The sequence below is a fragment of the Malus domestica genome, chromosome 16 (genome assembly GCF_042453785.1).
Source record: "Malus domestica chromosome 16, GDT2T_hap1".
In the NCBI taxonomy this organism is placed as follows: domain Eukaryota; kingdom Viridiplantae; phylum Streptophyta; class Magnoliopsida; order Rosales; family Rosaceae; genus Malus; species Malus domestica.
The window spans coordinates 28801196-28822772 of NC_091676.1; the positions used below are offsets into that span (position 1 = coordinate 28801196).

The following is a 21577-nucleotide window of genomic DNA, read 5'->3' on the forward strand; positions in this document are numbered from 1 at the left end:
AACTAAAAAATGAAACACATTGTTGTCATGTGTGCATTTAACGAAAAAAACTAAATAGGACTTAACATATGTGAGATTTTAAATAGGTTGAATACTTATTTAGAATATTTTAAAAGATTGATACCAATTTAAAATGACACTAAAAGGTTTAAAATTTGATGTACTTCATTCTTATTTTTATATTTCAAAAAAAAAATTGTTAAGGTTTGGTGTTAAGTGGCTGTTGAGTAAGTGTCCACATGTCATAATATTAGCGGCTGATACTTCTGCCGCAGAAATCTTGGGTACAGAAGATTTGAAGCCTTAACGATTACATTACTTAATTATTGAGATTAGATAGGAAGTAGTTAACCAAACTATATTAAACATTCCGAATGGTTGTAATCCAATCCTCTTTAACCGCAAATGACCATTTACCACAGTGATGGAAAGATGTTAAGCCCTTGCATAATGACGTGGGTTCAAATCCCATCAGTAACTAAACTAACATCTAATTTAACAAAATTTATCGTTTAACAAAAAAAATAATAAAAAATCTCTTTGACCAAAAAAAAAATTAAAAATTCCTCTGTCATCCCATTAATATCTCCACTAACGACGGTGATGTGACAACTTAACTGTGGTGATCAGTCTTATTAAGGGAGGCAGAGAACCCTTATTAAGCAACCGTCAAAATAACAAAATATTTGACATTAATTTACATTATGGTTTCGGGTTTCTACAAAGAGAGAACTTACATATAACAGACAGGTCTACTATCACCGTTGCATCTCGTTCTAATAAAATAATGACGTGTAAGTTTATCAAGACATGACATTGAATTACCGGATCAGAAAGCTTTTTGTGACAGTGAACTCGTTCTATATAAGCTGTTATTCTATAAAAGGCATCCGTTGTGAAGGTAACAAAAATCAATACGAACGACAGCAAAGAACAAATGAGAGATCTAGTACAGTGAGGAGTTTGCAAGAACAAGCACAAAGTAGAGATGAAAATACAATGACAAGCTAAAACTCGATTAACCGGAAAGCTATATAATAATCACACGGCAATGCAGATTAATAGCCTTCTAGGTTACAGTCACATACCGAATGAGTGTTGTGAATACTTCGGTCAGAAAAAAGTACAGAATAGTTTACATGCTTGTTGACATTCATCTCCAGGCTTGTTAATTTCTTACCCCCTGAACATCAATCAAGAACAAAATCAGAAGAATATGTAGCTAACATCGCACTTCTTACATTCGTTAGTTACTTTGCCAAGAAGCGACCATTAGCACAGTATAAAAATGTCTGTCTGAGAGGGTGAAATTGAGGCTGACATCTCAAAAAGCATGGTCATGAACGATCTATTGGTAACAAGTAAACATGTTCCCGAACTTACGCAGTTTTTCAATTCATACATAAGATGATTAGGACTTTAAAGAGCATAGAAAATTATGGGGAAACTCTGGACGAACATATGTGAATCAGAAAAACCCTAATCCACAATTTTCAAACCAAAACCACACTCCGAGGATCTCCATGCAAGACGTAATATTGGAGGCACTTGCTATGCCATTATTTAAAATAAGACTATCTATCCTTTGTTTAACACAACAAATTTTAGATAAATTTATCCCCGATGGAAGCTCAATCTTAATAAAGCCTAAGGATTAGAAGAAGTTTGTATAAAAATCTTATTTTTACCTCAGCAGGTGATGAAATATTAGAATCCCTGCCAGAATTCAAATGGCCGCCATTCAGATTCCTACATAATTATGCATAACCATATAAATATCTACTTCACAGAATGAGTAAAAGGAGAAGGGGAATACCTTGGCCTCTCGGACTTGGCCAATTGTTTAGACATTATGGATGCCTGCAATAAAACCAACTCTCTATGTTTATTCCTGAACTAAAAACATAATAAACAGTTGAATTACACTGCCGCAAATGTCTAGTCTACTCTACTCTACTTGCACAAACTGAATGGCAAGAATAACATTCTTGAACGGGAATATAAATTCTCAAAGAAATTCGAGCATTTGAAACAGAACTAGAAAGTTGGAGATTCAGCTCCTTGGAACATTGCAACTTTGTGCACTTTTCTGGTGACGCTATAAAAATAAAAAGGAAACTTAAATAAATAAAGATGAATAGATGGAGAAGAAGTCCATCTAAGCATATTCTACGAAAAAGCATCAAAAGGTAACCAAGTCATAAGATGTCAGACAATATAGCATGTTATGTTGTCCGACTGCGGATAAAAACTGTTGATTAGGTAGAATCATTGAATATGAGGTCATGATCCACAGCCTGGCAACTAACATGCCAAATATCCGGGCGGGGATCATTGTTCTATATATATACATATGAGTAAAAGGATGAGACCTGCTCTTGAATTATGCTCCTTGCCTCGACAAGTTGAGCTTCAAGCTCAAGCTCCCTCTCGGTTACTTCAGATGTAACCTCTGCTTCTTTTTGTGCATCTTGCAATTGAACCATACGCTCCTTCAAATTTATAACATAAGAAACAAAAGCCATCAGTATTTCATCTTTTTGCAAGATTCACGACAAACACTTATTAATGGAAAACAATCTACCTTTATGGAAGCCATCTTATTTCGAAGATTTTCTTCTATTTGATCTCTAGCCATGTGAAAAGGCAAGTCAAAGACATCCTGCAAGAAGTAAACTCAGTGATATAAATAGTCTTGAACCAATGAAACATTTCATCCATGCACCATTTAGAAAATGTAATACCGTCCTCCCACCCAGTGGAGACTGGGTGTGGTCAGTTTCAACTCGTTCATTTACATCACGGGACTGCTTGGACAGCCCATTTGGAGCATTTATGAAATCACGCATATCAACCTATAAGGCAACCAATCCAGTATAAGTCACGACCCATTGACATATGAAGAAAAAGAAACTGGAGACTTCCCTCAAAAAAATATATGACGAAAAGTATGACAAACATGAAATTAGTATGGTGTAGTAAAGATGTTGGATAAGGGGAAGGTGCTTCCTATGTGCTGATTAGAGTCCCCACTTACCAAGCCCATATTCAACATACTCATAAACTTGACAAAATTAAGACGTTGAACTCCTATCACAAAAGAATCCACAAATTATGATATAACCAATGCAGATACAGATCAGTTTGCTACATGGCACAAGGATAAATGCCCATAAAAAAAAAAAAAAAAAGGATAGAAACAGACAAGTAAACGGGGACCAAAGAAAAGATTACAAATTAAAGAAAAAACAGAGGGATAGGAATTAAAATGCTATGAAGAAACATGATGCAGAAGGAGAAAACTAAAGGCTGCCACAATAGCATTGACTTACTGATCCTAAATATTCAGGCAGAAAAAGCAGAACTTTCATTACATACGGGGTGTCCTAAAAACCGACTTAACATCACCCCAAAGTAAACTAGGACAATAGTTCCAACAAACCAAAAGCACATTAACAGGCCCTATCCCCCATAACCCTATGATGGCTTCTGCTGCCAAACTCAAGCACAGGAAATTACGCTCTTGATTTTTAATCTGATGTAGATAGCTCAAAGAGTTATGCTTCAACATAACAATCCATGTTTCTAGCACTATTTTTGGTATTTTCCCCTCACCTACAGGAACAGGAATATTACACAAAATTGACCTATTTAAATTGTTGGTAGGACTGGAAACGATGAACTTGCATCTTCAATAATTCTTTATCATGAAACAGCAAAACACAAAAAGACCAAAAACAGGATGAAAAAAATAAAGGGAGCTTTAACAAAAAGGGCTTGGGCAAAATTTATTTTAACCAAAAACCATCCTATAACTTTATTTAATGAAATGGGCTTAAACCTTAATGAAATGACATAAACTTTAATGAAAAGGGCACAATTTTAATATAATAAAAATAAAACCAAGAAAAAAAGTAATAAAAAACCAACGCACAGGACCCTGCGCTTGCATGACACACTCTCCCTCATCTCCCTCACCATTTCTTAAACTGAACACGAGTATTCCACTATTTCTTAAACTGAACACCGACTAGTTCTGAAAACTGAACACAGGTACTATTTCTGAAAACTGACACGGGTACTGTCACTATTTCTTAAACTGAGTACTAGTACTATCTCTTAAACAGAAAACTGACTAAAAGGTAAAAGGTCGTACCCAGTGCACAAGGCTCCCGCTTTACACAGGGTCTGGGAGAGGTGAATGTCGGCTAGCCTTACCCCCAATTATGGAGAGGCTGCTCCCAAGTCTCGAACCCGAGACCTACCGCTCATGGACGAAGGCATTTGCCATCGCACCAAACATTATTTCAACTAAATACGGATACTACACTATTTCTTAAACTAACTATTTCTGAAACCAAACATGTTTGATCAAATAACAGAGGTAGCAGGTAAGCTGCAAAGTCAAAAGCAAGTGCAGTTGCATGCGCTTTTTTTTCTTTTTTTCTTTTTTTTTTTTTTTTTTTTTTTGAGAAATCTTTGAGAAATCTTGGAGATCTATTACAAGAAGGAATTTTACAAGGAATAGAAAATGGTACATTCAAGGTTGAACACTTCAAGAAGGAACTTTACAAGGAATAGAAAATGGTACATTCAAGGTTGAACAATTTATATTGGCTCCTGATCATGAAGATAAGTAAGGGCTATAAGGATGAATTAAGAGTTGTAAGGGGGCACATGCATCTCGTCCAAAAATGTCTTTGATGGTTTAAGTAACCACCGAAGATAAAACCTTTCAAACTGGAGTGCTTATGGGGTGTGTTTCGTGGTTGAGAGCATATGGATTGGACAAAATGAAAAATGTGGTGAATTTGGTTATGCTAAATCTTTTGACCCTTGATGATATATTAACCTATTAAATGCTGCAGTTCAGATTCTTAGCCTCAAACTCTTGTTTCAAGGCTTCCATCCGTTCAACTAAAAGCCATATTTTCCTTTTGTAGATTCAACAATTTCTGGTTGATGGTAGCAGCATTTCCATCACCCTCCCCAAACGATCCCTTTTTCTGTTTGAGTTTATTCATACACTTGGTAGCCTTTTCGGCTTCTTCATCGTATTTTAGCCTCCACTCAGCAGATTCATCCATTGTTTCCCTACTCGCAAGGTCAAACTGCCGCTTGAGAAGGTCGCCTTCGTCGGAAGAAATGGAATAGTCGATGGTACAAAGCAGCAAATAGACGGCAATTCCTAGAAACATGACCAGCACCAAACCCACCAGCATTTTCTTGTTGCACTCGCTTTTGGTAAGATGTTTTTTGTTTTTTTTTTTTTTTTTTTCCTTTTCTTTCTCTTGTCCTTATCAGGTCGCATTTGGTGCGATGGCAAGTGCCTTCGCCCATGAGCGGTAGGTCTCGGGCTCAAGACTTGGGAGCAGCCTCTCCATAAATGGGGGTAAGGCTAGCCGACATTCACCTCTCCCAGACCCTGCGTAAAGCGGGAGCCTTGTGCACTGGGTACGACCTTTTTTTTTTCTCTTGTCCTTATCATTAGTAAAGTTATTAGATGAGTTTTAGTTAAAATTCAAAGTTTTGAAGCCCTTTTTATTAGTTTTTCCAAAAAATGCCCATGGCAGTCAGTGAAAATATTTAAAGATGCTGCATATAAAAATATGTACACCTGGTGAAAATTGGGAGTCATGACCCACAAAACTGACTATAATGATTAAGATTACCTGCATGGATCGTAATAATGCCTTTAAATCGGAATTCTCTGCCATTAATTCTTGATTTTTTGCCTCATAAGCATCCACCTGGAATAATGTAAAGTCAAAATTTGACAAGAAAGTGGTTGCAAAAAGCTAAATAAGTCAATTAAGCTACATACAATCTTTTTATGAAAATCATTATCAGCCCTCTTTCCATTCCATGTTCCACGCTGCCTCCCTTCTTTCTGTTTGCACGTAACATTAAGGGAGAGAAGCAAAATTAGGAGGATGAACTTGATGTTGTAAAAGGTAATTAAGGCACCATTTGAGTACCTGAAGCAAATTCATTATCTCCATGCCTGATCTAGATTCCTTCTTTTTCTCCATCAACACTTGGTTTAGCCTCTCCTGAAATTAGAACGGCATCACTCTTTCTTTCCAAATCTAATATCTTGTCCACTCATGTAATCATCGGTCGTCACATATAAAATCCAATTTCTCTAAGCCTAAGGAAGCCAATATGTTCTCCTCACAGGATACGTATACATGTAGATGTAGGAAATATTATACCTGCAACTTTATGTACTCCTTTTCTTTTTTCTTCATCTCATGCATTTGTTGAGTCCTAACTTGCTTTGGCAGCATCAACATAGCAATGATACTTGTCAGAATTTTTGTCCATTTTGACATAGTAGCTACCAAAATTCTGAAAAGAAAGTTCATTAAATTCAAATGTCCCAACCTGATTGCCAATGACCATCCTCTGAAACTCATCTCGCTCCTGCTGTAGCTTCTCAATTTGGGATTTAAAAGCTGCTGTAGCTTTAGCTTCCTAATCAAAGAGAATTCCCAACGAATCAATAAAAAAACAAGACCAATACAAAGTACTTCTTTTAAAAGAAATGCAAGTTTCTAACCGTTCGTGTAATGGTTGCTATCTCCCTGTCTTTGACTTGTAACTGCCCCTCAAGCCTCTCAACTTTAGCTTCTAATCTTGATATGTCTGACAATAGCCTATAACAATATAGAAAGCAAAGCAATGGTATCACTCGGTACAATGAAATTTGAAAAATTTCACTAAATTAAATGTCCGTACATATTGGACAAACATCTTTTAACACGTTTTTAACAGAATTACTTGTCGAAGGGATCAATCTCACAAGCCGCTCGGCAAAAGGATAAGCAACATAATGCGCTCGATCAAATACATAATAACAGTAAATTAACCCAAATTTTGTATATAACCCCAACGAGAACAAAAAGGCGGAACTTTGTACACGTTTTCCACTCAAATTGTTGATTCAGAGATCTAAGTCCAAACAAATAAGCATAAGTCTTAGAAAGAATCATACCGCTGTCTCTGTTCGTTAGCGGACTCTCGAAATTCAACATCCCTTTGTCGCTGCTGAACCAAGGCATACATACAATTGCAAGTCCGAGCAACAGAAACCTACCAAATTACAGCAGATACAAATTTAAAAATAAATCAAATAAAATAAAATAAAAAAATAAAACCCCAAAGAAAAAGAAAAAAGATGGGATTTTTCTGGAGCAAATTATAAAACCAAAGCAAAACTGACCGGATCCTTTGCGAAGAGATCGAGCGACGCCGGGAATCCGAAGGTAACAAGCGTCTTATTCAAATACTTAATGCAATGCTCCAAATTCCCCACATCGGCAAATGCGAACTCACTGAAGCACAAAAATTCAAAAACCCATACATATATACACACACAATGCCCATAATACATAGGTTAAAAACCCTAGAAATGGAGGTGGGGAACTGACCCGTTTGGGATGGCAGATTGAGGCGACGGCTGCACCAAAACAGAAAGATATTGTGAGAAAATGGAGGATAAAATGGAAGTGCATTTGTTAGGGTTTGGAGGAATAGTACTCTAAGATGGAAGTCTGCATCCGTCGCTGCCATTGTCGAAAGTAGGGAAGCTCGCACATAGAGAGGCCAGAGTGAGAGTCCCTCAGTAGATCTGAGCAGTGTTTCAAATTTTTTCGGACTTGTTTTGGATTCAGGGGGTTAGTTTCTTGATATTCGCCTGTGGAACGGTGTACTCAAGTTTCGTGTATCCACCAATAGAATTGGGGGAACTTGGGGTGGATCAGTTTATAGAGTGACGTGTTGTATTTTAATTGGCGGGTTTTTATGTGATGGCTTTGTTTCAGTGCAGGGGATCCGAAGTAAATGGCGCCAGTCTCCAGACGGCACAAAAGGCGTGAGCGAAGTGATCATGGTTGAATGTTGAATTTAGGACCCTCCTATAACGTGCGTTGGTTTATATCGTAAGATTATTCTGTTTTTGTTTTGGCAAAAGGTAAAATTTTATTCCCAACAAACAATTACAAACAAGGTAAATTACGCTAAACTACTTCAATTATGAGTCGAATTACAATCTCATACCTTATGTTTTAAAAATCACAATGTCATACTTTATCTTACGAATTTGTTGCAATGTCAGACCTCTATCAATTTGTCTATTAATTTATCTATTAAATACTAATACGACTTGAGGCGGAGCCTACTACCAGGTCCAATTGGATAAAAAAAATTAATTAAATATTAATTAAATAAAGAAAATATTTAAATATTTTTATAAAAAAAACATGTGGGACCCACCCCTTCTCTTTCTCCTTTCTCCTCTCACATTCGGTTTTTTGGGGATTCTTCCTTTCTTCTTCCATTCTTCACCTTCATCCTCCAAATTTCACAACCCATTACATCTTTTTTCCATAAATTCAAATCGGCTAAGAGAAAAAAAAACAAAAATTCACCACTCTTCCCTTTCTCCAGAAAAAATTCACCTTTATCTTCTAAATTTCACCACTTTCCTTCTCTCTCCCCAGAACAAGATAAATTTTGAAGGTAAAAAACCCAGATTTTCTTTTGCAAGTGGGTCTCGTCAGGCATGGGGACGAGGTCAAATTTGAGGATCTGGAAGGAGAGGAGGTAGAAGGCCAAGATGCGGGGGTCGAAGTAGAGGTAGAAGATGTCGCTGGCTAGGGCAACGAGGATGATGACGATGAGGAGATAAAGCTTGAGGTCATTCTCAATTTTGAAAATGATGAGGAACCCGTCGTCGTAAATGAGCGACCCATGAGTTATCTTGACGTTGTTAAGCAAAATTGGGGCACCAGAGGGTAGTGTGGTGACAAAAAGTGAGTGTTCGGAGAGTAAAGTTGGGATCTTGATGTCGGGGAGGGATTTGAGGTTTGGACTGTGGAAGATGAATGCGGGTGATGGGTTTGTAGAGGGTGGGTTCAGCAGTAGGGATTTGGTGAGGAGGAAGAGGAGGAGCTCCATGGGAGAGAGGTAGAGATAGATGAGCAAAATGACGCCATTGGAACAAATCAGGAGAAAGGGAGAAAATTGTAGGGGTGGATCCCACATGCTTTTTATAAAAATATTTAAATAATTTATTAATATTTTAATTAATATTTTTATCCAGTTAGGCCAGGGAGTGGGGTCCACCCGGAGCCACTTCAGCATTTAACAAACAAATTGACGAAGGTCAAACATTGCAACAAATTCGTAAGATGAGGTATGACATTGTAATTCTTAAAACATGAGGCATGAGATTGTGATTCAACCCATAATTAAGGTAATTTTGTGTAATTTACCCTAAAGACAAAGAGTCCAAATACAAGTGATACACAACAAAAAAAAAAGTAGACCAAAAATAGAAACACCACAAACAAAAAAATCTAGCCTTCTGCAAACATCGCCACCAAGGATTCACACCTCAGAAAATGTGAAGATGGTGACTCCAGCATCTTGCAACAAACACCACATCAAACGCAACCACAAATCGAAAGAAGCCAGTGGAGAACTCATCAGTGATAGTGCCGATAAAGGCAAACAAATGGAAGGTGGTGGGATGCATACTTGAGTCAAAGCTCTACACATCTTCCGAAAGAAAGTGAAAAAGGGTGATTGCAGTACAGAAATGAGGTAGAAACGATGAAGGATAGAGCCAACCAAGAAATGGAGTGAAGGAAATGGGAGATTTAGATTGAAAGGGAACAATGAGAGCCGTGGAAGTGGATGGACAACAAAGATTTGAAGAAGAAAAAATTAAAGTTGAGACTTTAGTAAAAGACATACAGATTGGAGATGGATTTGAGGTTGAAGAGTAAGGCCGATAGGGATGGCAAAAAGGGGGAAAAGAAGAAGAATGAGGGGAAGACTGCCACCAACCCTAGCGACAGTTAGGGCCAGCACTTGCTGAGAATTTACAGAGATAGAGAACACTCACACAAAGAGATGAGAAAAAAAACTCTCAAAGAGAGAGAATGACTCTCACCAAAACGAGCAAGAATAAATTGTAAGATTATTCATTGAAACCAAAAACAACCAAGACCATCAAAGATGGATGACCATTTTGGCAAATGCTTGTTTTAGGAGTGGCAACATTTGATACCAAGTCTCAAGACAGTTTGACTTCAATTGAAGACTAGCGTTTTGGAATGGAAAACCCAACTCAAAGCTAAAATTATTTTCCAATGTGAATTGGTGTTATCACAAATTGGTATCAGACCCAAACGGAAACGTGTTAATGGGAATGTGGGTCTCCAAGGAAGGTAGATTGTAGTGACTGTGTGACGAGTGTAAGGCTACTAGCATATTATTGAGTGTGCTAGATGTTTTTGAAAGTTGGAAGGGAGAATGGAGCCATCCAAGCTTTTCGATCCGGCTTCATTCTTACTATCTCCGTTGAGTGCTAATTTTCCTCACATAGTGTTCTAGGCTCTGGTCCGGTACTTGTTCCAGATTATGTCCACCCTGAATTAGAATTCTTCCAACTTGTCCATAGTCGGGTCTATTATGCAGGATGTTGAGTTCATGGCTGCAATAATCATTGGAGTTACTTCAACCCACGTGCATTGTTAAGCTAATGGCTGTCACGCCCCTCGACCCAGAGTCAGTAGAAAAATAATAACTATGCGCACCCGAATAAAAAGTACAAAAAGAAAATAAACATCTCTTAATCTACATCATAATGTTTCACAACAACACAATCACACTCTAACTTACATTACAAATGTTTTCTCTATACCTACAGTTAAGATCTACTACGTTTTTGGGTCTTTAGTTCAACACTTGTTAAATATTCATAAGGGGTGAGCTTCTAACTCCGTAGGCAAAAACCACAATGCATTTAATACAAGAAAGCAATGATGCATGAATGCAATGTTTCCTCTTCATCCTATTATGTTAGCCGAATTAATAAGCAACCCCAATTTTCTTTTCATCAGTCATCTTGTCAAACTCTTAGTCCCCAATAGATCATTTTATCAAACTCTAACCGGAAGGGCTTCACTCTTTTATTTCGTGCACTTTGGGCTAAGCATATATCAAGGTGCCTTGAGAGTGGACTAAACTAGTTTTAGTTCCATATTACCATAAATCTCGTACTTTTTCAATTTGGGACTCAACAACTGATCATGCAATTATCATAGTTGTTCATTCACATTGATACTTTCCCAATGATTCTACAATGTACAACATAGTTATCGTTCATGATAATTATGGAACATTATTCAAACGGATAATATTCTTCAGGAAATTTCAACCAAAGCCGAGTTCATAAGCATGTGAATCATGTTATCAAGTAGTCATACCATTGCACCAATAACATCTATAATCATGTGTAGGAAGCCAGTTAACATATATAGATATATATAAAGGTTCCCCGATAATTCTTGTGAAATCCTGTTCCCAAGTTTCACTTTTCGAATTTTGTAATTTGTATTTTTGGAAATTTATAGTTATATTTTATTAATTTATGGTTAGTTAGTTAAAATTTCAATTTTATGGTTAGCCATTAAAAATTCGTAGACCATTTCAGGTGACACTAAGTATTTTTTGATAGAGCTCGATCATACGAACATGCAGGTGAAAACCGTTAGCGAAACAAAGTTGTAACGAAGGAGAAATAGCGAACAAATGTAGGAGCATATTGGTAATTTGGCACTTCTATATAAGCCGCTCCAACAAAGTTGGAGTGGCCCTTCTATTTTGGGAAAGTGAACGATCGCGGGTTGACCTGGCTACCCTCCCTGACCCGGTGGCATAACCCTTTTCTGGGCATATTTTCTACACCATTTTCGGTGTTTTTTTAACGAATTGATCTTGGCTACCACCTGGAAACAACTCATTTCCTCACCACGATTATTTTCCACCCAAGGTTCTCGTCATTTGGTTGTTGTTCGTGGCGGATCGAACCCATGCATTTCTGAGTTTCCTCGGCAGTGATCTCCCATTTCCGTTGATCATGCCAGCGACCACCCCCTCCTGGGAAGCCCTCGACGTTTGGAGCAAAACTTCGGCCTTGGATGGGACGTTAGTGCAGCGATGGCGACATAATGGCGCCGCGACTTTTTCGACCACCCTCGGCATTTCTTGGCGTATTTGGCCATCCTCTGGCCAGAACTATGCTCTGGTCTACTCATCATGATCTTCATGCTAGTAAAATTTGAACCAATTTGGTGATTGCCAAAAAGTCTAGCAAGTTGGGACTGCTAGCGATGTGTGGCAGCGACGCATGGCCAATAACCCAACCTTGTCTGTCTAGACTAATTTCGATGTTCTAAATATATGTTGATATTTTTTTGACAAGATTTCATTGTTTGAGTCTAGTTTCATAAATGGCTGTCATTTGACCTTTGTAGTAGATGAAGATTTAATTAAATTTACGGCTCAATTTTCATTGTATTGCATAATAGACAATATATACAAGACAATCCTTGTTCTAAAAGGAAACAAAAAAAGGATACACATATATCCTTCCTAATAAGGGACTTTAATATATACAATATATTTACATCCCTTTTTTTCTTTTAAACAAACACTCACGGCAACACTCCCCCTCAAGTTGGAGCATAGATATCACACATGCCAAACTTGACAAGTGAGTCACCAAAAGACCTACTACAGATGGCATGCGTGAGGATATCCGCAAGCTGCTTTTCCAAGTTCATAAACGGTATTGAAACAATTTTCTTCTCCAGCTTCTCCTTAATAAAATGACGATCAACCTCCACATGCTTTGTTCAGTCATGTTGTACCGGGTTCTCTGCAATCTCCCGTGCGGATTTATTATCACAATACAAACATGTAGCCTCCTTTGCTTTGAAACCTAGACCACCAAGTAATTTACGTAACCACAGGACTTCACATATTCCATGTGCCATACCTCTAAATTCGGCCTCAGCTGACGACCTTGACACCACGATTTGCTTTTTGCTCCTCCAAGTAACTAGATTTTCGCCAACAAATGTAAAGTAACCAGAAGTAGAGCGTCTATCAGTTACATCACCTGCCCAATCAGCATCAGTATATCCTTCAATTCTCAAATGACCAGAATTTTTATACAAAATTCCTTTTCCTGGAGCCGACTTCAAATAAGCTAAAATCCGCATGACAGCTGTCATATGATCCACACTTGGCGAGTGCATAAACTGACTCACCACACTCACTGCATAGATTATATCTGGACGGGTATGAGCTAAGTAAATTAGTCTTCCTACCAGTCTCTGATATCTGCATTTATCCACTGGTTCTTGATTCGGATAAATTCCTAAGTAATGTTTCTCCACAATGGGAGTATCCACGAGTTTACACCCAAGCATACATGTTTCCTTCAATAAGTCCAAAACATATTTTCGTTGAGAGAAGAAAATACCTCTGGACAAACGAGCAACTTCCACACCAAGAAAATACTTCAAGTCACCTAAACTCTTCATCTCAAAGTCGGAAGAAAGGTTCTTTTCCAGTTTGACAATTTCATCTGAATCACCACCTGTTATTATCATATCATCTACATAAATAATCAAGGCTGTTACTTTACCGTTTCTCCGCTTCACAAATAAAGTATGATCAGAATGACTTTGATAATACCCATTCTTTCTCATAGCCTGAGTGAACCTCCCAAACCAAACACGTAGTGACTGCTTAAGCCCATAAAGAGACTTTCGTAATCGGCACACTCCTATTTTTTCTCCGTTACTATACCCTGGTGGGAAGTCCATATACACTTCTTCCTCTAGATGTCCATGAAGAAATGCATTTTTTACATCAAACTGTTTCAGTGGCCAATTCAAATTTGCAGCTAATGAGATAAGGACTCGTACCGTATTCATCTTAGCCACTAGAAAGAAAGTTTCCTGGTAATCAACTTCGTACGTTTGAGTATACCCTTTCGCCACCAACCTTGCTTTGTACCTGTCCAGCGTTCCATCAGCCTTGTACTTCACGGTAAAAACCCATCGGCACTGATAGGAGTATATTTATGTGACTGAGTTAACTTGTTCTCATGCATTTAGGTTGTTATTCCTTAGTTGTTTTAGTGTTTAAAGTCATTTTCGTGCAATTTCAGGTTCTAAGGATAAAGTATGCAATAAGGTGCATTTTGGTGCATTTTAGAGCAGTTTTGGGCTTGGAATGGATAACACATGCATGGAGCAAAGTGGTTGGACGAAATTAAAGATCTAAAGAAGCTAGGAATGTGCCAAGGAGAGGAAGAAAATAAATATAGGACCAAGGAAGACAAGGAAACCATCAAGAAATAGGACAGACTAACCAAACTTGCCTTATCTTGTCTTTACCTTTTCTAATCTAAATTACCAAAGATTCAGTCACACGAAGAGTTTCTAAATACTTTGGGACATTTCCTACAAGTCCTAAACCTGCCTTAAAAGTCCAAGCCATATCATCCTTCACCATTTCTCTTCCTTGCCGTGCAAGGGAGTCATCCCTTTCCTATTTTCTGCCATAAATCACACCAATTTCCAGCCATGCCGTACACCATTCCTTGTTCCCTCCATCATTTCAGATTCATACATCATTACATTGAATCATTGCACTCAATTGCTACACCACTCCATGTTCCCCTCCATTGCCATGCACTTCCTCTATAAAAGGAAGTGTGTGTGTAACATAAATTTAGTTCATACTTTGCTTGATCATTCATCCCCATTTCAATACAACCTTCATCTAAACACATTCATTCATCTTTACATCCATTCCTCCATATAAACAAACCTTCAAACACTCACCAACACCTTGTGCCGTAGCAAATGAAGGGAAGGAAAGTGCTTGGACGTGCTTGCTGTCCAACTTGGATCGTTGGAGCATTTATGTGTTTTCTTTCTTTTGTTTCAAATGTTTAAATTAATTTCCTTTCGTTTTGTTGTAAATATGCTTGGCTAAACCCCTCTTGGCTAGGGGTGATTTCAAAGCCATGATTATGTGTGCAATATAATTTGATAAATTCCAGTTATGAACTCTTGAATCGTGAATGCAATTAGCTTAACTATTTGATTGATAACTTATTTGTATTTATTAATTAAGGGTCGACACTTAATTGGCATGCATAAATCCGTTGCTAGAATATAAGGAAGTTTCACATAATCATTACAAACTTATATTCACATGTAGTGAAGGTCGCTTATAAACGATCGCGTTAAGTTCAATTCCTAGCATAAGTGACATGATGTCATAGTTGCAAGTGCTTTGTCAATGCTTATGATTTTCATTAAACGTAATGATAATGATCTTTGATTGTATCTCTATTATGATGTCATGTAGGGAACTTTTGAAGAATGTTTTGGGTTGTCGAATGATGTCATCCAATCCAATAAAACAAGGAAAATGTGAGAGTTAACTAGTGATGTCACGGTTAATTTGGAGCATTATCGTTCATAATTCAATGAAGTAGTAACTGGAAATCAAGTTATTTGCATACATGTCATGTGTGGAGAAAAAGCCTCTAGCTATCTCATCCATCATCTTATTTCTCAAATTTATTTTACAATATGTCTAATTTTTCATACTTGTTTGTTTGTTTCCACTTCATCCAAATCAAAACCCCCCTTTTAGTTTCTTGTTTCAAAGTGTTTCAAATCTATTTTAGTTTGTGTTTTTAAGTGTTTTGATTCAAATAAAAGTCAATTTTCGTCCAAAGTCATTCCTAGTGTCTAGTTTAAGTTTATTTGGTTGTGTTAAGCTGTTTTGAATATTTTAAGTTTGCTTTGAGTCTTGTGAGTCTTGTTAAGTGTTTTTAAGTTTAGTTTCATGTTTTTGAGTCAGTTTAGAGGTTATTAGCAAGCCCTCCTAATCCCCAGTCCAGAATGATCCCTACTTATACTTATACTACAATTGTCAAAAGAGGGTTAAATTTGTGTGTTAAGTTAATTTCGCATCAAGTTTTTGGTGCCGTTGCCGAGGATTAGTAGCTTTGCTAATCCCTCATTATTTCTTTTTCGTGTCTTTTGTTTTAGTTACTGACTTTGTTTCTATTTGTGTCTTTTATTTTTACTTTTGATAGTTGATTTAGTTTTGTTGATTTCAGGTATTAGAGAAGCAAGACATGGATTTTGCTACCATTCAAGCTCAATTGGCGGAACTTACTTCTCAATTGTCACAATATGCCGAAAGGACCATAATGCAAAGTGTCCCTACATGTGGTGTGTCCTATGGGCAAAGATATCCAACTCAGCAATATTCTCAATTCGCTGCGAATGAAGATGCTGGGGGTTATCAAGCCATATCCAATCATGGGACAACATGTTTTCCAACGCTTACAATTCGGATTGGAGAGATTATTCAGATTACATAGAACCTCAACAATTCTAACAAGATGGATATTGGCAGCAAGAAGAGGAGTTCTATTCAAGACCTATGCAGCCATCACAACCTCATATATAATATGCTCAATCAAACTCAGGTTCGTCAATAGATTATGATCGAATTTTTGATGAAATAAATTCCTTGGTGCAGGGCTCACAAAATCAAACCAAGGAGGCTTAACAAGATGGATATTGGCAGCAATCTGAGGAGTTTTATTTAACACATATGTAGCCACCACAGCTTCCCCTACACACAATTCCAATCAAATTCAAGTATGTCCACGGATAGTGATCAAAATTTTCAATTACTAACCTCTTTGGTGCAGGGGCAGCAAAATCAAAATGAAACAATGCTCAATCAAGCTAAGGAGATGAGCGAATTGAAAAATCAACTTGGAGAGATTATGGAGTTCACGGCACAAATTCAAGAGCAAAGTGAACTCTCAAACTCAACTATTGAAAATTTGAAGGAAGATTTTGAAATCCATGATGCTATCACTTTAGGAAGTGCTATGGAGGTTGGAGGTGAACCGAAGACATCCAAACCAAGCCAAAACATGGATGAACAGCTGATGCTCGAAGAAGAGGAGAATAACAAAGCCACGGCAAGGGAAGAACCACCCTTGCTGCCGCTCCATATGCCCTCTATGCCATCCACTACAACCAAGGTAAGCTTAAATTCAATTCGCCTTGACCCCGTTTCACCAAATGTCCTTATTCCTTGTAGGATCACGCAATCCAAGGAAGAAGAGAGTGAGAAAGGCATCTTCAAAACCTTTCCAAAGAATCAAGAGCAAGAAATGGATGGGGAATGTCTAGAATTCATCAAAGAAGATATACTTGAGACGAAAAATCCCAAAGAAGTTGGATTTTATGACACGGGACAAGTCATAACTCTCAAAACACCAAATCTTGCCAAGTCCCATATCCCTGCAACCTTCAAAGATGTGGTGTTTGTAATTGAGTTTGTGTCGGAGCAAGCAAGTAAGCCATCTTCTCCAACTTCGATTTTATTTTACACTAACTTGCTGATTTTGATGATTCGGGCACCTACACTAGAATTTAAACCATTGCCGGATCACGTCAAATATCACCTTCCATTCAAGGATCAATTCCATGCTATGGGCCATTTCCAAGCTTAGAAGGAAGTTTCGTCCGGCTGGAAGACGTTAAAGCAAGCGCTTCTTGGGAGGTAACCCATGTATTAAAAAAAAGGAAGATATTTGAATCGCTCCATAATCAGTTTTACGTTTCTAAAAACCTTCCATTTTCTGCAGTTTTATTTTGCCATGATTGTCATTTTTATTTGTTGCTTGTTTAATTGTTTTTGGTGTGGGTTTATTTTTTGAAACATTGACAGATATGCAAGGTATTTTCACATTCATTTTCATGAAAAAAAAAGGAACATTAAGAAGTCTCAGTAGTCGGCGAAGCCTCAGCAGTCGGTGGAGCCCTAGAAGGAGGAGGCATCGAAGGTTGATCATTTAGAGCTTCATTACGTGGTACAGCACCAGAAGACGAAGGTAAATGCTACTGGAACAAACCCACAAACCTCTGATGATCAAGTAAAATCTGACCATCAGATTCCTGCATCTGGTCAATCTTCCTCTTCATGTTTGTAGCATAGTTATGTGCGAGCTTGTGCAACTATTTATTCTCATGCTTGAGCCCTCTAATCTCCTGTTTGAGACTCATCACTTCAGCCGCCAACGATTCAACTTGACGGGTTCGAGCAAATAGGCGTTGGGCCGTATTAGACACAGAACCTGCACATTGCACACTGAGAGCCAGAAAATCCTTAACAGCCAACTCATCAGACCGTTTGGAAAGTAGTCTGTTATCTTTGGAAGTGACAAGGTTCCGGGCCACCACCACAGCGGTCATATCATTCTTCATCACCAAATCCCCAACGATAAGAGGACCAGTAGGGGATATGAAGGATGGGCGCCATATGTTGTTTAGAGAAGGCATGGCTGCCTCCTCACCAAGGTTCAAGTCAAAACGACGATCGGAGGGGCCAGACATTTTCAAAGGTGTTGAAGAAAGAAGAGGTCGGACAAGTCAAGATATTAGAAGTGCAAGAAGGGAGTTTCTACAGGCAGAAATTTAAGTGTGCTTTGAAACGTACTGCGTGCCTCTATAAAAATCAGCACACGACGGGATTTCAGAGATCGAAGAGGCGAGCTCAGAAATCGAAAAGGCCAATTCAAAGATCGAAGAGGCACTAGCTTTCTCAAAAGCTAGGCTTGCTCCGAAACCATGGGCTAATCTTCTTTTTCAGATTTATCCGCACTTGTCACATGCAACCTCTGCACTCGACAGAGCTCAGAACTAGAAGAGGCGAGCTCAGAACTCGAAGAGGCAAGCTCAGAAATCGAAGAGGCATATACTTTTCCAGACGTGTCAGCATCTGTCACATGCACACTCAGCTTTGCGGAAATCACGGGCAGTTTGTCGAAGCACCGATTCCAGATATCAAAGAGGCACTTGCTTTTCCAAACGTGTCAGCACCTGTCACATACACACTCAGCCTTGCGGAAATTACGGGCAATCTGTCGAAGATTTCTTGTGAAGTAGAAGGCACGTGAAGTTTACTGTTAAATCATCCAACGGTTGCCGACAAGAGTGAAAGAATAGTACCGGTTATTAATTTCTATAAATGTCAACCTTCACCTTCCATTGCAAGGCAGACATACATAACCTTTCTTCATCTCCGAGAATGCCTTCCCAACAAAGCTTCTCGAGTCACTCAATGTTCCTTATTCCTTGGGGTACCTCTGCAAACAACTCATCCAAAGCAAAAGTATTTCATATCATGAAGGTTGAAAGAAAAAGTATCTCATATCATGCTTTCTCCCTGTCCTTCTCCTTATTGTTGTTTTCATCTGCGAGACAAGGAGAAAGAGAGCAATCAGCCAGCACTTGGTATCAATCTTCCGATCTGGAACCAACTGCCTGGAACCCCTTCCTGATTGCTTACCTAGCCTTGCTCTCTAGTACTCATCTTCAACATCTTATGCTTCCTCTTCGTCTACCACATCTGCCTGGGGAACCAATAAGGGAAGTGAAAATGATACCTCGAAGCATGTGGAGTTAATTCATCCTCAGCTAGGGACAAGGACAAAGAAAGCAAATGGTCGGCACTTGGAAAGATTGAAGAAAGAAACAGACCATCACCTCTACCTCTTGCCTGCTTGCCGTGCAGAAGAAACAAACAGAGAAGAATGCAGACTGCATAATCAAATCAACCCAGCAGAAGGAGTCTGATTTGAAACCAAGGAACTCTGATATTCCTCGCTCAGAATTCCAAACCAGTTCGAGATCAAAGCTGTGGAAAGTCAACAAGATCATCTATCTCCAAAACCAGATTTGCGTTCTTAAACTCTACTCTGTCTGGTTTTTACTTTGCTATACTTGTCATGTTTATTCGTTGTTTGTTTATTTGCTTGTTTTTGTGTGAGTTTATGCTTGAAACATTGAGGACAATGTTTGATTTAAGTGTGGGGGGGGGTAACCAAGTTGTTTTGCATGAAATTCGTAGGAGTTTATCACCCATTACTTCTAGTGTTGTTCCTTGCTGTTTTTAAGTGTTTTAAAGTTGTTTTGGAGTGTTTTAGTGTGTTTTGACATAAAAATCCGAAAATCTCATAAAAATTTGAAAAAATTGTTTTGAAAAACCCAAAAGAGTTGTTTTTGTGTGTTTATTTGTGTCTTAGGGTACCTTCCAACACAATGATGAGGATTTGGTTTTTAATTACATGACTGTTAAAGAGAGTTATAAACATGGATGAAAATTTGATTTACTCTTTGGTGTATGCTTGATTGTGGTTATAATTTATGAATTCACATGCAATCATAAAGGAAAAATTAGTTTTTGTAACATGCTTGAAGGAAGGAACTCAAATGAACGCTACAACCTTGTGAGACTTGAGCCTAAACGTGTATTTGGAGAGTTAATAATATGTGCATCATTGTTTTCTAAAGTCGTTGCATGATCTCATTATTCTTTGCTTGGTTGCTACTTAGAAGGCGTTTCATCATTTAGTTCCAAATGCTAGAACTCATGTCTATTTCATTCAAAGCATGCTATTGATTTGCATAACACATATTCAAGATGAAGTTGTGCAGTGACCACCAAAGCCAAATTGCCGTGCCCCTATTTCATTATGTGTTTAAGTTTAACCCCGTTGAGGCTTGTTAAGCCTATGTTCTTTGTTAATCCACACTATCCTTACCTAGCCTAGTTTTAGGACCATCCATACCCTTGTTCTTGAAGCATAGTAAATCATGACTTAAAATGAACTCCTTTTTTATCAATGTATTGTAGAAAGCAAGTGTGGGGGAAGTGATTCTTGTGTGTGTGTGTGTGCGCCAAAGTCCTTAATAAGGCACGGGTAGAAAAGAAAAAAAAAAGAGTGAAAAGAAAAAAGAATTGAAAAGAGTATGAAAAAGAGCTCTAAAGTGTTGTTTGTTAAAAAAGGGTCCAAAACATTGAATTCGGCCCTAAGTGTTGCTTGAATCTTCCCTTTGTATTTAAAAGTTGATTCTGCATTCTAAAGTGAATTCCAAGTGTCTATTTCATTGCTTTGCTTGCTATCGCTTTAAGAACGTTTGTTATTCCTATCCTTTCTTTATTAGCCATTACCCCCAAACCCCGTTACAACCCTTAACTTCAATCTTGAGTGTTGTGTGTTTCAATTTGTGGAGTTCGAAATTCGTATGAGCATATGGTGTCACTGGTTCTCGCATCTAAGTAGTAGCATTTCATTCATGAGATCATATATAAACGTGCTTAATAACTCCAGAAAATTGCTTTCTTTGTTATAACATATGTGAGTCCTAGTCTTTCATGTTTACATTAATCTTCTCACATATACTAGTGTAGGGTGTGTAGTCAGAAAATGTGTGTGAAAATAGAGAGTATCTTGTAAGAAATTGAGCAAATTCTCTAAGGCATGTTACTACATTCAAAACATCATTTTAATTGGTTAATTGTGAACTAGTAAGTGGTGACTGTGATTAAGTATGTGCTCAAGTGTAAAGATGACCAAAATCTGTGGGAATGATGATTTTTAACATGTCATGTTTCATTAAAAATCCCTGAGGCAAATGTGGAAGGTCTAGGTTGTGTTTTGTTTGTTTTGTTTGTTTTATTTCGTTTTGTTTCTTTTGTTTTGCTCGAGGACTAGCAAAAGCTAAGTGAGGGGGAATTTGATAGGAGCATATTTATGCGACTGAGTTAGCTTGTTCTCATGCATTTATGTTGTTATTCCTTAGTTGTTTTAGTGTTT

General features: G+C 37.9%; 1 protein-coding gene across 4 annotated transcripts; it reads right to left on the reverse strand.

Annotated features, from left to right (window-relative positions):
• Positions 1-995: 995 nt before the first annotated feature.
• LOC103445825 (uncharacterized) lies at positions 996-7771 on the reverse strand. Of its 4 annotated transcripts, none has more exons than XM_008384885.4 (16): positions 7543-7771; positions 7434-7462; positions 7226-7337; positions 6998-7095; positions 6563-6659; positions 6388-6477; positions 6216-6278; positions 5979-6053; positions 5825-5890; positions 5673-5750; positions 2745-2855; positions 2585-2662; positions 2373-2492; positions 1817-1860; positions 1689-1749; positions 996-1183 (listed from the first exon to the last, which is right to left on the reverse strand). In XM_008384885.4, exons 1-16 carry the CDS (start codon positions 7573-7575, stop codon positions 1169-1171), a joined length of 1170 nt encoding a protein of 389 aa, XP_008383107.1. In that variant the 5' UTR covers positions 7576-7771; the 3' UTR covers positions 996-1168. The 4 variants fall into 4 exon arrangements, with proteins under 4 accessions (XP_008383107.1, XP_008383108.1, XP_008383109.1 ...); XM_008384886.4 differs by having other exon boundaries at positions 1689-1716; positions 7543-7738; XM_008384887.4 differs by lacking the exon at positions 1689-1749 and having other exon boundaries at positions 7543-7738.
• Between the last annotated feature and the right edge of the window lie 13806 nt (positions 7772-21577).

Bases quoted from the DNA above. Each gene is read 5' to 3' on its own strand.
- LOC103445825 (XM_008384885.4), bottom strand. From the start codon at position 7,575: ATGGCAGCGACGGATGCAGACTTCCATCTTAGA. The intron at 2,493-2,584 runs GTAGATTGTTTT...ATAAATTTGAAG, and splicing joins ATAAGATGGCTTCCATAAAG to GAGCGTATGGTTCAATTGCA. The intron at 1,750-1,816 runs GTATTCCCCTTC...ATAATTATGTAG, and splicing joins GCCAAGTCCGAGAGGCCAAG to GAATCTGAATGGCGGCCATT.